The sequence below is a fragment of the Myotis myotis genome, unplaced genomic scaffold, assembly GCF_014108235.1.
Source record: "Myotis myotis isolate mMyoMyo1 unplaced genomic scaffold, mMyoMyo1.p scaffold_m19_p_12, whole genome shotgun sequence".
Classification (NCBI taxonomy): Eukaryota; Metazoa; Chordata; class Mammalia; order Chiroptera; family Vespertilionidae; genus Myotis; species Myotis myotis.
In genome coordinates this window covers 15,115,098-15,128,985 of record NW_023416316.1, presented here as the reverse complement: position 1 = coordinate 15,128,985, position 13,888 = coordinate 15,115,098, and the positions used below count along the sequence as shown (strand labels likewise).

General features: G+C 41.5%; 1 protein-coding gene across 1 annotated transcript; it reads left to right on the top strand.

The window, feature by feature from the left end:
• Window positions 1-7,692: 7,692 nt before the first annotated feature.
• LOC118667687 (olfactory receptor 1N2-like) lies at window positions 7,693-8,661 on the top strand. Its single transcript, XM_036331473.1, has one exon. It carries the CDS (start codon window positions 7,696-7,698, stop codon window positions 8,659-8,661), a length of 966 nt encoding a protein of 321 aa, XP_036187366.1. The 5' UTR covers window positions 7,693-7,695.
• Window positions 8,662-13,888: the final 5,227 nt, after the last annotated feature.

Here is a 13,888-nt window from a genome sequence, read left to right as displayed (position 1 = left end):
TTAAAAATCTAATGGACAGTATATTCCAGCTTCTGACTCCTTTGCTCTCACAGGGCTTTCTTATATTTAGATACTAGATCGATCTATTGCAAAGCTAAATAGAAGGTGTCAAATCCTTAGTTCGTCCCCCAAACTACCTGTTTGTTTCCAGCCCTGTTCAGAGAAGAGGATGTTTTTACTTGAGACTCAGATATCTTTATTTTCCATAGCAATCATATTGCAGATGCATCAGGAATCTCATAACAAATCTCATAACTAAATATTGGATATTAGGTTTAACCAATCCATATCCATTGCTCTGAGTTAATGAAAAAGTCAGAGTAATAATAATAATAATAACACTTGCTGAGCACTAGCCATGTGCTGGCCACTAGATTCTCTTAAGTGATAACTCTGTGCAGAGTTGCTGTGATTATCTTTATTAAGAAACTGAGCTTCTAAGGCGTTAAGAAACTTCAAAAAACCACACATTTAGGAATTGAAGTTAAATTGTCTGAATCAAAAGCCTAAGTTCTCTGATCTGCTATGCTGCTTTTCAGTGTTCTCCAAACCACTTTCTAACTGTAGCTCAGCTTCCTGCATATGTTCAATAAGGAGAAAATGCAACATCAGCAAATTCATTCATTCCAACTTTATCGAGCTATAGCTGACAAATAAAAATTGCATATATTTAAGGGGCACAATGTGATGTTTTAATATGTTTAGTGCATAACTACAGATACATTGTGAAATGATAACTGCAATCAAGTTAATTAACATATCCATCACCTTAGAGAACTGAAATATTCATTCAATTGGGCAGTTCCAGTTCATGGCAAATGAGGATATTTTGTAATATTGGCTTATGCATCAATCTTATGTGAGTGTGAATTGATGTAAATCAGTCCACTTCTGCCCAATGTTTGGATAAGATCCAGTTTCTATACTTGTAAAGCTTAAGGCCTCAAACCATGATTTTTACATGAGAGGCCCAGACTCTTTCCTTTCTGGTGTCTCTCTCTCCTCTGTCCCCAAATGCAACTGGATCTAGACTTAGGAGCTTAGCAAATAGCAGGAAATACAGTGATATATTCTTTTATATGCATCCAACTGTATCACCTTTATAGTGAGAATTGGAAATAAATGAACATTTATTCCAGTTTTCACTTTTCTTGCTCAAGGGTAACTTAACCTTCAGGAATCTCATTATTCACTAGAAGCATATCACCCATTATAAACAGTTACACTGATTCCAAATGAAAATGTACAAAATGAATTAATCTGAGTCTTCTGATATTCTGGGCCTATAAACTAATAAAATGTAAAACAATTAACTTTTGGGAAAACAATATGTCTTTTGGTTTAAATTTGATTATTATGACAAATGGTCTAACACCCTGGCCAAGGGTCCAAGCTGGAGGAGTGTGTCACAATCACACGGGGAGCATAGGAATGGAAATTTCAAAATGGAACTCTCACGGTATCTATACACTTGAAACCTCTGCCTTAGACTCATTTATGTGTTCCTAGGAGAATACTTAGGTGCATAGAGTAAAGAAGAAGAATTTTGATTCACCTTCTATATCCAACCTAATAATATGCATTGAATAATTCATTTAGCTTCTCTGAACTGTACTTTCCCTCCCTGTGAAGAGGGATAACTGAGTCTGTCTCATAGGCTGTTGTGAGGTTCCTCATTGCCTCACATCAGGAAAATGTCGATGCTATTTCTTATGACATAACCAGCCCTTCACAATTCCTTCCCCATCTGTCTGTCCAGTAACACCTCCCACTTCCTCCCACCCCCGCATGCCATGCCACTCCACATTCTTGCCCATGAATCACTCACAGTCCTCAAACAACTCATCGTGTTTTTCCTGCATGCCTTTGCTGCTTAGCTATTCCACCTCCCTGAATGTCTCCTCCTCTTCTCCACCTGGCAAGAGCTCAGGCAGGTGTTAACACCTGGGGATGTTGGAGTTCATTGCTTTATCTTCTGTGCTTCCCAGTCCTGTATATGGGTCTCTGGTAGAACACTTGATATATTGCCTTATAATTGCTTATCTCCATTAGACTGTGTGGTCCTCAGTGCCAGGGACTCATTTTTATTCATCTTGTTTCTTCTTAGTATGTACTTGGTGATCTTCTATTGAATAAATCAATGGATGGGTAGACAGTAAAATGACATTTTAAGCCACAGTGAAACTGTATGGTGTTATTGTTTAGCTACCAGCATTGCCTTTTACTTACAGAGAGTTAATAAAGCAGATGACTCTTAATGAAGATCTTCGATTACTTAGCGTATGTTCTGGTACATAGAAGGTGTTCAAAATTTTGTGAAAATGAAAAAATGCCCCAGCGGGTGTGGCATGATGAATGTTGACCCATGAACGTTCTCCTGATCTCCTGATCACGGTTTGATTCCCGGTCAGGGCACATGCCCAGGTTTTGGGCTCTATTCCCAGTAGGGGGTGTGCAAGGGGCAGCTGATCAATTATTCTCTCTCAGCATTGATGTTTCTATCTCTCTGCCCCTCTCCCTTCCTCTCTCTGAAATAAATAAAAACCATATTTAAAAAAATGTATTGTGGATGTTGAATTAGTAATCGTGTATTTTCACAAGTACTGAATTCATGGTTTGTTTATATCTTACATTTGAATTAAATATTGTTTTGTTTTAATTTAAAAAGATGCACAAGAAATTAATGCTTGGAATTCAGATTTAATGTGAGCGTATCTTCATGTGCCCCTTCCCAATGCTGAGAAGTATTCACCAATTCTCTTGCTTTTATATATTTGAAAACAGCCAACATGATCTGATATGCTCCATTCACATGTCAAGCCCCTCTCAGGGGTATATGGTAATTTTAGGAAACTGTGGTTTCAGGGACCAAAGGGTTAAATTAATAATCTGGGCAATAGCCAAATCTATCTAACCACTCCACCCTTGAGGAACTTAAAGGACATTAAGCCATCTAATACAACTGTCTTATTTTATGAACAAGTAAACAGACCTCAAAGAGCTGCTGCAATCTGTCCAACACTACACCTGTTACCAAAAACAAGATTCCTGAAACAATTTACAGTGGACCATTCTGCTTCTCTTGATATATGGCCAATGACTTACTGTCAGTCCTGAGCTGGGCCAAGAAGAGCTGCTTATTTCTTCATGTTAAAGTACATGTTTGATTATTCTGTTCGCAGTTCTCACTTGTCAAGACTGATGAAGTCATATTTGATGATCAGATGGAAAGATAGCATCTTCCCCTATGTTTAAGGCAGAAGGGACCCCTGGTATATGGAAACCTCATCTACTCTAAGGAAGAAGAAATGAGAGAAGGGCATCCTAGATCCTGAGTCAGTCAGCCTGGCTAGGATCCCAGGAAAACATGCAGCTTCTAGCACAATCCCCAGAGCTCTCTGAGGGAGGTTTCAGAGACATCTGGGAATACTAGTCTCTAAAGTATCCATTGAGGGAAAAGCTTGGTTCATGCCCAGTCCCAATCCTCAAACTCTAAATGACTGCTCTGTGACTTTATGAGGTTCGCTATCCTCTCTGGACTTTGGTTTTCTCAAGTAAATAAATCAGAAAACAAAATATTTTCTCACAATAGAAATCTTAGAGTTAAAAAATATATATTTTTGTCATTCTAGAGCATATGGAGCATTATCTTGTGGTTTTAATGAACAGTTCCCCAATTACTAATGATGTTGAACACATTTTCATGTGCTTATTGGTCATTCCTACACATTCTTTATAGAAAGAGTCTAATCATTTTTATTCTTTAAAAAATACATATTTTCATTGATTTCAGAAGGAAGTGAGAGGGAGAGAGAGAGATAGAAACATTGATGATGAGAGAGAATCATTGATTGGCTGCCTCCTGCCCACCCCAAACTGGGGATCGAGCCCATAATCTGGGCATGTGCTCTGACTGAGAATCGAACCATGACCTTCTGGTTCATAGGTCAACGCTCAGCTACTGAGCCACACCAGCTGGGCTGCCTTTATTTTTTAAAAATCTGAACCTGAGGATATTTTTACCATTGATTTTCTGACAGAGTGGAAGGGGGGAGAAGCGGGCAGAGAGAGAGAGAGAGAAAGAAACATCGACATGAGAGAGACACATTGTTTGGTTGTTTCCTGTAAATGCCCCACCTGGGGCGGGGGATCAAATCCACAACTGAAGTATGTGCTCTTGACTGGGAATCAAACCAGACACTCTAACCACTGAGAAAAACTGGCCAGGGCAGGTTGATTGTCTTTTGACAGTGACTTGTAGGAATTTTAATTCTGATTTAATGGATATACTCCCTCATTTCCTTTTAGTTTAATTTAAGTATTTAAAAAACCCAAGAATTTTATTAAGATATTTGACCATTTTTCATTTCCATATACCTTATATTATTTCCTAAAAATGTTTACCTTTTCATTTAAGTGTTTCTTCCACGAGTCTCTTTGTGTGGCAAACCTTCTGACTCTTTATGTATCTTAAGATTATTTGTAATATGTCTCTACATTTGAATGGCAACTTGCTGGATGTAAAATTATGGGTTCAAAGTTGTATCCCTCTTATGCATTAAAAAATTGCAGTGTCTTTTTACATTCAGTGTAGCTATTAAGAAGTCTGATGTGCCTGGTTGCCATGGCTTAGTGGTTGAGCGTCGACCTATGAACCAGGAGGTCATGGTTCAATTCCCGGTCAGGGCACATGTCCAGGTTGTGGGTTCGATCCCCAGTGTGGGGCGTTCAGGAGGCAGCTGATCAATGATTCTCTCTCATCATTGATGTTTCTACCTCTCTATCCCTCTCCCTTCCTATCTGAAATCAATATAAAAAAATTAACAAAAAAAGGAAGTCTGATGTGAATATGACTATTGTTCTTTTGTAGGCAAACTTCCCTTTCTCTCAGATATTTGAGAGAAAGGACTTCCCATAGTTCTTTACCCCAAAGAGGGCAACCCTGAATGAGAAATTGTTGTCATTGGCCAGACCAAATCACAATGGCTAATTGCTGAAGATGTGTAATTGGGGCCAGCCATTTCCTGGGGCATCTTCCAATGCCATAATGACTGCCTGGGGTTTGGCCAATTGTGCTGACCCTTATATTCCATCCTTGATTGGGGATATTCAGCTGAAGGATTAAAAAGTAGCAGCCCTCCAAAGAGCTTGACTAAGTAAAGGGAGTAGGGAAGACTTAGAATTTGCTGGTGCTCCCAGATGAATAACTGCCAGGTCTAAGTGTTAGTGATAATCTGCTCGGGACTGGCTAGTGCTTCCTGTCTATTGGGGTGCTCAGCAAAGTGATATATCCATTGTATCTTACCAGTTTTCCTCAATAATTGATGCCCTCTTCTCAAGTTTCCCATTTGGGGAGGCATATGCATTAATGACTGCAGCAGCAGCATGGGCTATTTTTCATGCCATGAATACCCAGTGGAGCAGAGAAAAGATTGGAGATGAGCCTGGGAATATTGGGGTGGGTGGACATTGCACACCCATTTCTATAAGTCTAATGGATCCTGTTATTACTTGAGAATCTGAGGGGATTCAGTATTCATTTGAGGATCACGAGATATGCAAGCCAGTTGGCACATATTGGCAGAAGTTAAAGGTAATTCTGAGCCAGAATTATAAAGGTGAGGCCCAGATTCTTTCCTTTCTGGTGTCTCTCTCTCTTCTGTCTCCAAATGCAACTGGATCCAGACTTAGGAGCTTAGCAAATACCAGGAAATATAGGGAGGGCCAGTTAGCACACCTTTTCATCTGTTAATTGCATAAAATCTTTAATAAATTTGTAATTTTCAATCAGGTCAAATCTTGAACCTCTGTTTCAGTTTCTTACCATGTATTGTTGTTTTTGAGTTGTTATAGGACATACTTTAAGGGGGGGATCTTCTCTACCCAGTTCATGGTGGTACGCTTCCTCTTCCAGGCAGTCCCAATCTGTATCACTAGGATTAGGCGGATCCCCCATCGTTGCTACCTTATTGGCTTTACAGACCCAGGACATAGGCTGGTAGTAGAGTAGCTTTAGCATTTAAGAGGACCCACAGTCACTGCTAGTCCTTTTATAATAAGCCAGCAGGGTCATGGTGTCCTCTGGCCCCTCAGGAGGAGTCAGGAAAAGAAGCCATCATGGCCACTTTTCATAATTGTTTGTGCCACAGACAACCATGGGTCATCTCCCCACCCAATATTCCTTAGAGTCAGGGTCTTTGAATTAATCCCCCCCCCAACATCCTCTCACAGAGCAGCAATAGACCTCTTCCCTAGACCAATTCTCAACCGAGCTTTCCGCCCCACATTCTATTCCAGCTCATAACTGTCTTCCTTTCCCTCATGGGTTTCTCGGTTTTAATATTACTGTTATATTTCCTAGATTATTTTGTTTACCTTAGTTTCTCAAGGACTGTTTTGGTGGGTAGGAACCAGCAGCCTAAGCTAATGACCCGTTTAGCAACAACCTGAAATCCAGAGGCTCAGAGAAGTCAGACAACACCCTCTCCCTCAAGGTAGCGGGGCCAGAAAACCTTTTGGCCAGGTTTGGAGTCAAAGTTTGCTGTTCTACCTCCTGTCCTGACCTCCTTCTGCCCTCGCTTCCAGCTTTCTGAGGAGATACCCCAGAGAAACCACTGCCCTGAGATCAAGACACACTCATCCCTGGGCACAAAATTGATCAAATGCAAACCTCCCCTGTATGCTCTGCATTCCTCCCATGCTCCTGGGTGAGCCTGGCCTAGGGAGCCAGAATATGAGGCTAGCTAGAGTAATTACTTCATGTTTGTCTCTGAGGATCAGCCAGGGGAATCATACTCTAGAGGCCCTGAACCTAGAAATACTCCCATGACAAGGTGCACAAAGGATGTCTAACACCCATCACTGCAGTCAGGGTTGCTGCTCTCCAGCTGGCTCAGTGAAACCAGCCTCACCGGGTCCTTTCAACCTTCTCACCTGCTGTAGGCTACGAAGAGCCCTGCGTGCTTGAAGCATGGTCCTCTGAGACCAAAGGGAGAACCCAGGAACAGTGTGGGCTCCTTTGCGGGTGCATGCTGTTTGGGCCAGAGCAATATGGTGAGTGCTGCAAGAAAGGGGCAGGCAGGGTTGTGTTTTCCCTCTGAGACCCACAACGATCGCAGTCAGCATCCCTGTGCACTGTCCCAGACATCCTGAGGTGAGCAGTGGGAACCGAGTCACCTAGGTCTGCCTCCTGCAGAGGAAGAGGTTCAGCTCAGAGGTGGCCGTGATGCAGGGTATTTAAGGATGTGGGATATGCTGTATTTTCTCTTTGTGACTTTGTGAGAGTGACTGAATATCATTGAGCCTTGTGTAACTCTCTGTGATGTCAGATAACAAAAGCATGCACTACACAGAGCATTTGGTTAGATCCTGCAAAGTATAGTGCTTTCAGTTCAGCAAATGGCAGCTCTTAATGCCCATGTTTTATATAGCATGCATGGAAGTAACCTGGAACTCACATCCCCAGCCAATACCTACCACTTTGCATTTGTGTTTTAATCTCTCTGCCTACTTGCTCTCTCTTACCAGCTAAACTGAAGAGTAGGGAAGAATTAGGGGAGATCCAGGAGGGAGGGTCTAGGGACCTTTATAGTCTAATCTACTGAATAAAATATGACTCTCTCATTGAGGACCACAAGTGTTACTTTTTGTGCAAGTTTCCTGTATCTCTTTTCTCTTCCTAGAAAGAGTGGTGGCATGGACAGAATTAACCAGTCCAGTGTCACCGAATTCCTCCTCTTGGGTCTCTCTGAGAGCCCAGCGCAGCAGCCTCTCCTGTTTGACATCTTCCTGGGCATGTACCTGGTCACTGTTTTGGGGAACCTGCTCATCATCCTGGCCATCAGCTTTGACCCTCACCTTCACACCCCCATGTACTTCTTCCTGGCCAACCTCTCATTTGCCGATGCCTGCTTTTCTTCCACTACAATCCCCAAGATGCTGGTGAACATCCAGACACAGAGTCAGACCATATCATATGGGGGTTGCTTGACCCAGATGCAGTTTTTCATGATATTCGGGGCACTGGACGACTTCCTCTTGGGGGTGATGGCTTATGATCGCTATGTGGCCATCTGCAAGCCTCTGCACTACTCCACACTCATGAGTCCTCTTGTGTGCGTGCTTTTCCTCATGGCATGCTGGGTCCTCACCATCCTCGCTGCCCTCTTACACACCCTGCTTGTGGCTAGGCTTTCTTTCTGTGCAGGCAACACCATCCATCACTTCTACTGTGACATAGTCCCTCTGCTGCAGCTCTCTTGCTCAGACACCAGCACCAACCATGTAGCCTTGTTCACTGTGGCCTCCATGATACTTACTGGCCCTCTCTTCCTGATTATCTTGTCATATGCACACATCATCTCCTCTATCCTCAGGGTCCCATCTGCCTCTGGCAGGCAAAAGGCCTTCTCCACTTGTGGGTCCCACCTCACTGTGGTCTTCTTGTTCTATGGCACAGCAATCGGTGTCTATCTGTGCCCGCCTTCGTCACACTCAGGGGGGAAGGACAAGGTTGCAGCTGTATTTTACACAGTGGTGACTCCCATGCTCAACCCCTTCATTTACAGCCTCAGGAACAATGACATGAAGACTGCACTGAGAAGGCTTTTTGGACTTCACAACTGTCTTCCCAGGGACTCTAATCTTGTATCCGTATTTTGACATTACACTCTGAAGAAACCCAGTGTTTGTGAAGAATTATGATCCGCTATCACATTTACTTAGCTTTTAGAGAAAAGTGATCTAGAAATAATTCTCTTAAACCCTCCAAATTCTACAATGTATGTAGTCAGCATATTTCATAAAGGACATATACTATGATAAGTGTTGTCAGTATTTCCTTGGTTTGAATGGTGAACTCAGCTAGATGGGAGTAAAGGTCAATTAAAACTTCATTTATTTACTGTCTTAATTAAAGTGTGAATTTTTTAACATGCAAATCAACATTTATTAATCTCTCTCATTTGCCAGATACTGTGTCAGGCAGAGGGGATACTGAATCCATCTCTCCATGTGCTATGTAGTTGCACTTATAGTTGCAATTAATGACAATATATGCCCAATCATGATGATTTCTCCATAAAGCTTAATATTTACTTTGTTCCACTTTCTTATCTCTCTAAATGTATTATGCCATTTACTAGTAGTTCCTTAATTGTAATCATCTTGGATATGGTACTATGGGGAAACTATTTTACAGATGGGGAAACTATGCTATAAGAAGGAAGGGAAAGTTGAAATTTGTTTCTTGTCTGACTCTGGAGTCCACACTCTTACATGCTTGTGTATCCTGCTGCTCAATGCTAATGTTTGTACTAAGAGGATTATTCATATTAAAGCTAATATGTATATGTTGATGCCTACCATGTGCCAGGTACTATGCTATACACTATGAAAAAATGTTCAAACGAGTAAGATACTGTCCATGTTTATACATGGTAGAGACATGTTCTATTTATTGTTAATCAAATCAGATGATGATAGTTTCCATAACAAGTGTTGGAGCACAAAAGGAAGAAAAAAAATGTGTCAGGTACAGTTTTACCCATGAGGTGACATTTTATTGAGGTTTAACGTGTGAGCTCATTTGAATTAATGAAGAAAGATTCCATAGGGACAGGCTAGTTACAGAGGGTCATGCTTGTTCTTGGAGCCATTGCAGTCCAACTTTGGAAATGTTTGCAGTGGTTATCTCTCTGAAGGTGGGTCTTGCCTTTCTTTACCAGTTCAGTTTCCATAAAGTCTCTTGGTCAATTCTGTTCTTTGTGGCTCTCTCTCTCTATTGTCAATGCTTTTGAATTCTGGCTGCAGATTAGTATTTCCTAGGGCTTCAGAACTCTCTAGAAAAGAGATCCTAGTGTCTTTCATAAAAACAAAATGATAAAACTGGTAACTCTAGTGCAACCAGGTTTGAGAATACTGTTGTGGGATTTTATTCCTGGCAGCAAAAGGACAGATGAAATAAGGTATGAAAATATCTGGTGAATGGTTTACCCTAGAAGAATTAGTAAGATAAAAATCACTGGGCCGGGGGGGGGGGGGGGGGGAAGCAGGGTGGGGAGGGGCGGGCAGGGCATAGAGCACTAAGTTCCTAAATACTCAATCCTGGCTTAATCCTTTTACACCTAGTTCAGTTTTTAATTCTTTGTCTGCTGTAATTCTCTGTCCAGAAAAATCCTTGGGACTTGCTATATACTTTCTACCTCTGAATAACATTTATTTCACTATTATGCATTATTTTAAATTATGTTAACAATAATATCAGAGTGAGGCATTTGTCACTGCCAAAGAGTCTATTTATATCCTTATCTTTGTGCTTCTACTCCCATTCAAAACAGATAAGCAGATAGATTGCATACTGTTCTGCCCTCTGGAAGGATTTCTCTTCACTGCTATTCTTCAGAGTCACTCCTGGGTGGGGTTGTATATTGCAGTACACATTCTTGACAGTATCTGTCCATTCCACTTTTGCTCTTGAGTCATGATTTTATCCATGAACCAGGTTGAAGTGTTTTCCACTCTAACAGGCCAGTGTTGTGAGCTGAGTGAAAGGAAACTGAAACCAAGGTAAAGGACATGGGGATCTGGGCTGATCATCCCTATCACCGGTGCTCTCTGGATCTGCTTGAGGCTAATCCCAAATACAAGATGTTTCAAAAAAAAATGTATCCACATTGTAACAGCTGATAGCTCAATTTTGAAAATCAAATGCCTTTTAGTAAACACTGCCTTTATAATTATTCAAAGTGTGTGTATACATTTCTTGGGGACACCTATAGTTCCATTGTATGATGGCTTGCTGCACCCTTAAACTTTGATTCAAGTTTAAAACTGGGTGATGGATCATGATTTTTTTTTTTTTTTGCAAAAGCTACCATCAGCTTGCCACATACTATTTTTAATTTTTTTATTATATAATTAAAGCAATACCCTCATTGGCTTCTCCTCTACCTCAGCCTTAGAAATACCACAGTGTATTAGCCAATACAACAGATCTCTATAGGAGATCTGGCCTTGTTGCACATTTTGGTATTTTGCCATTTTCAGTCACATACCAGTGCTGCCTCCTGGGCCTCTGATGCCTCAGGAAATTTTATTCCTGTGGACACCAAAGAGCCAAGCTCCATTTTAGCATTTCCTATCAGTCTGTCCTAGGGAAGAGATCATCAGTCAACTTTTCAGTGATTCTGATGTCCTCAGAATCACTGAATTCTTTATTGCTTTAGTGAAGGGAGTATCTTCTGTCCCTTCTTGGGGAACACAGTAGCTGGTGGATTCTCTGGTCTCCTATAATAAATGCATTCTCATATGGCCATGTACCTAAGATTCTGACCTCTTCTTCAATACTTTGCCAAGGGGTTCTAGCATCTGCATTTCATTTATTGTAGGCTGCCATCATTTCCAAGCCTGTCAATGATTCCAGCTGTGTAGAAGAACTCGTTCTAGGTGTTCCTCATATGAGAAGGCTCCCACATCAAACAAATGTACTCTATCTAGCCTTATGAGACTTATGTTCCATAACTTCCTTGTCCAGCACCCTGAGGATCCACCTCCACTTGTATTCATTCAGCCAGTTATTAATGGGATGTCTTAGCCAAATCTGCTCCCCTTTTGATGAATCAGGTAACTATTCATATAGCCAGGACTGTTGTCCCCTGTTGGGACTATGCTGAAATCTGTTTCAAGTTATGGATCTAGAGAAATGAGGGAGGGAGGCAGGCATTTTAAGAAGTCAAACATCACCTTGCACATCATCCACCTCAGGGGAGAACTTTTTCATTTATCCAATGCTCCAGAACAACTCCAAAATTAGTGTTTAGAAAATACCACCATTTACTTAGTTTTCTTTTCCATGGGTTATCTGTTTAGATTCAGCTCAGCTGGGTAATTCTCTTAGTGGCTTTGGAGGCTCACTGATGTGTTTGCAGAAAGCAGTCCATCGACTGGGTGACAGTGCCCCTGGAGCCTGGCTGCTTTTAAACTGAAACAATGGGAGTCATACAGGATCACATGCCTTTCATCATAGGACAGGCGGGCCAAGGCATGTCCACATGTCACCACTGTTCCAAGAACAGCAAGAAAACAAACACTTTTCAAAACCTTGCTTGTGTTAAATTTGCTGTTACCCTATTGGCAAAAGGAAGATGTAAGGCCAATCCATATTCTAGGGTTGCAAATTTTACCTCTTTGGAGGAGATACCAAGTCACATCTCAAGGATGCAGAATCGGAGAGAAAGAATTTGTAGCCAAGTGCTAAATCTATCACAGAACCTTTTCATGGCAATCAGGCAGTGGGCCTCTGCTTTTGTCTGCCAAGGGAAAGTGGAATGCTTCCACCCATCTGTAGGATTTAAAGGAATATGAGATTCAAATAACTCTATCTAAATGTCCCAATATTAGGTCTCACATTTCCACCCTTTCTCTTTCAGAACCCTGAATTTAGAATAGGAGACCTAGGGCTCTGCCCCTCAAATTCTTATGATCAAATTATGAGCCAGATGTTCTTAAAAATTTTTTTTCAATTACAGTTTACATTCAGCATTATTTTGTATTGGTTTCAGGTGTACACTATCCAGCGGTTCTCAACCTGTGGGTCTCGACCATCGGAAAACACATATAGCATATCAGATATTTACATTACGATTCATAACAGTAGCAAAATTACAGTTATGAAGTAGCAATGAAAATAATTTTATGGTTGGGGGTCACCACAACATGAGGAACTGTATGTATTAAAGGGTCGCGGCATTAGGAAGGTTGAGAACCACTAACCGTTAGACAATCATACTTTAGAAAGTGTTCCCCCTGATATTTCCAGTACTCACCTGACACCATACATAATTATTACAATACTAGAGGCATGGTGCACAGATTCATGCACGAGGGGGTGGGAGAGTCCCAGCAGTCGGACATCCTCCGAGGGGCTGGGTGCCACTGCTTGATAGCACTGCTGCGGAGTCGGGAGAGGCTCCCGCCACTGCAGCTGCATTCACCAGCCATGAGCCCGGCTTCTGGCTGAGTGACACTACCCCTGTGGGAGGGCACTGACCACCAGGGGGCAGGTCCTGTGTTGAGCATCTGCCCCCTGGTGGTCAGTGAGCATCACAGCGACTGGTTGACCGGTTCTGGTTGTTTGGTTATAATGGTCACCTAGGCTTTTATATATAGAGATTATTGACCATATTTCCTATGCTGTGCTTTACATCCCATGACTATTTTGTAACTACCAATTTGTACATCTCAATCCCTTAATCTTTTTCACCCTGCCCTGCAACCTCCCTCTCCTCAGGCATCAGACTGTTCTCTGTCTCTGTTTCTATTTTATTTGTTATATTGTTTTTTAGATTCTACATATAAGTGAAATCATATGATACTTGTTTTTCTCTGACCACCTTATTTCACTTAGCACATATCCTCTAGGTCCTTCCATACTTTTGCAAATGAAAGATTTCATTCTTCCTTTAAAATATTTTTTTTATTGAATTCAAAGAAGAAGGGGGGAGGGGGAGAGAGAGAGAGAGAGAGACAGAAACATAAATGATGAGAGAGAATCATTGATTGGCTGCCTCCTGTATGCCCCACACTGGGTATCGAGTCTGCAACCGGGCATATGCTTGACCAGGAATCGAACTGTGACCTCCTGGTTCATGGATTGACTAGAGTTTGGGGCATCACCATAGCCTTAAATGTCACTCTATTTGCTGATTATGTAGTAATAAATCCTATATTTAGGTATAAAATTGGGTAAACATATTGCATTTTGCATATGGCAGACAAAAAAGAGATGAAAAGATTGGGGTGAAAACTTGATGCCCATAATAACAATAATATGGATGGGACTCACAGCAAATGCTATATTGTGGACTATGTCAAGGGGCATGGCAAGTCA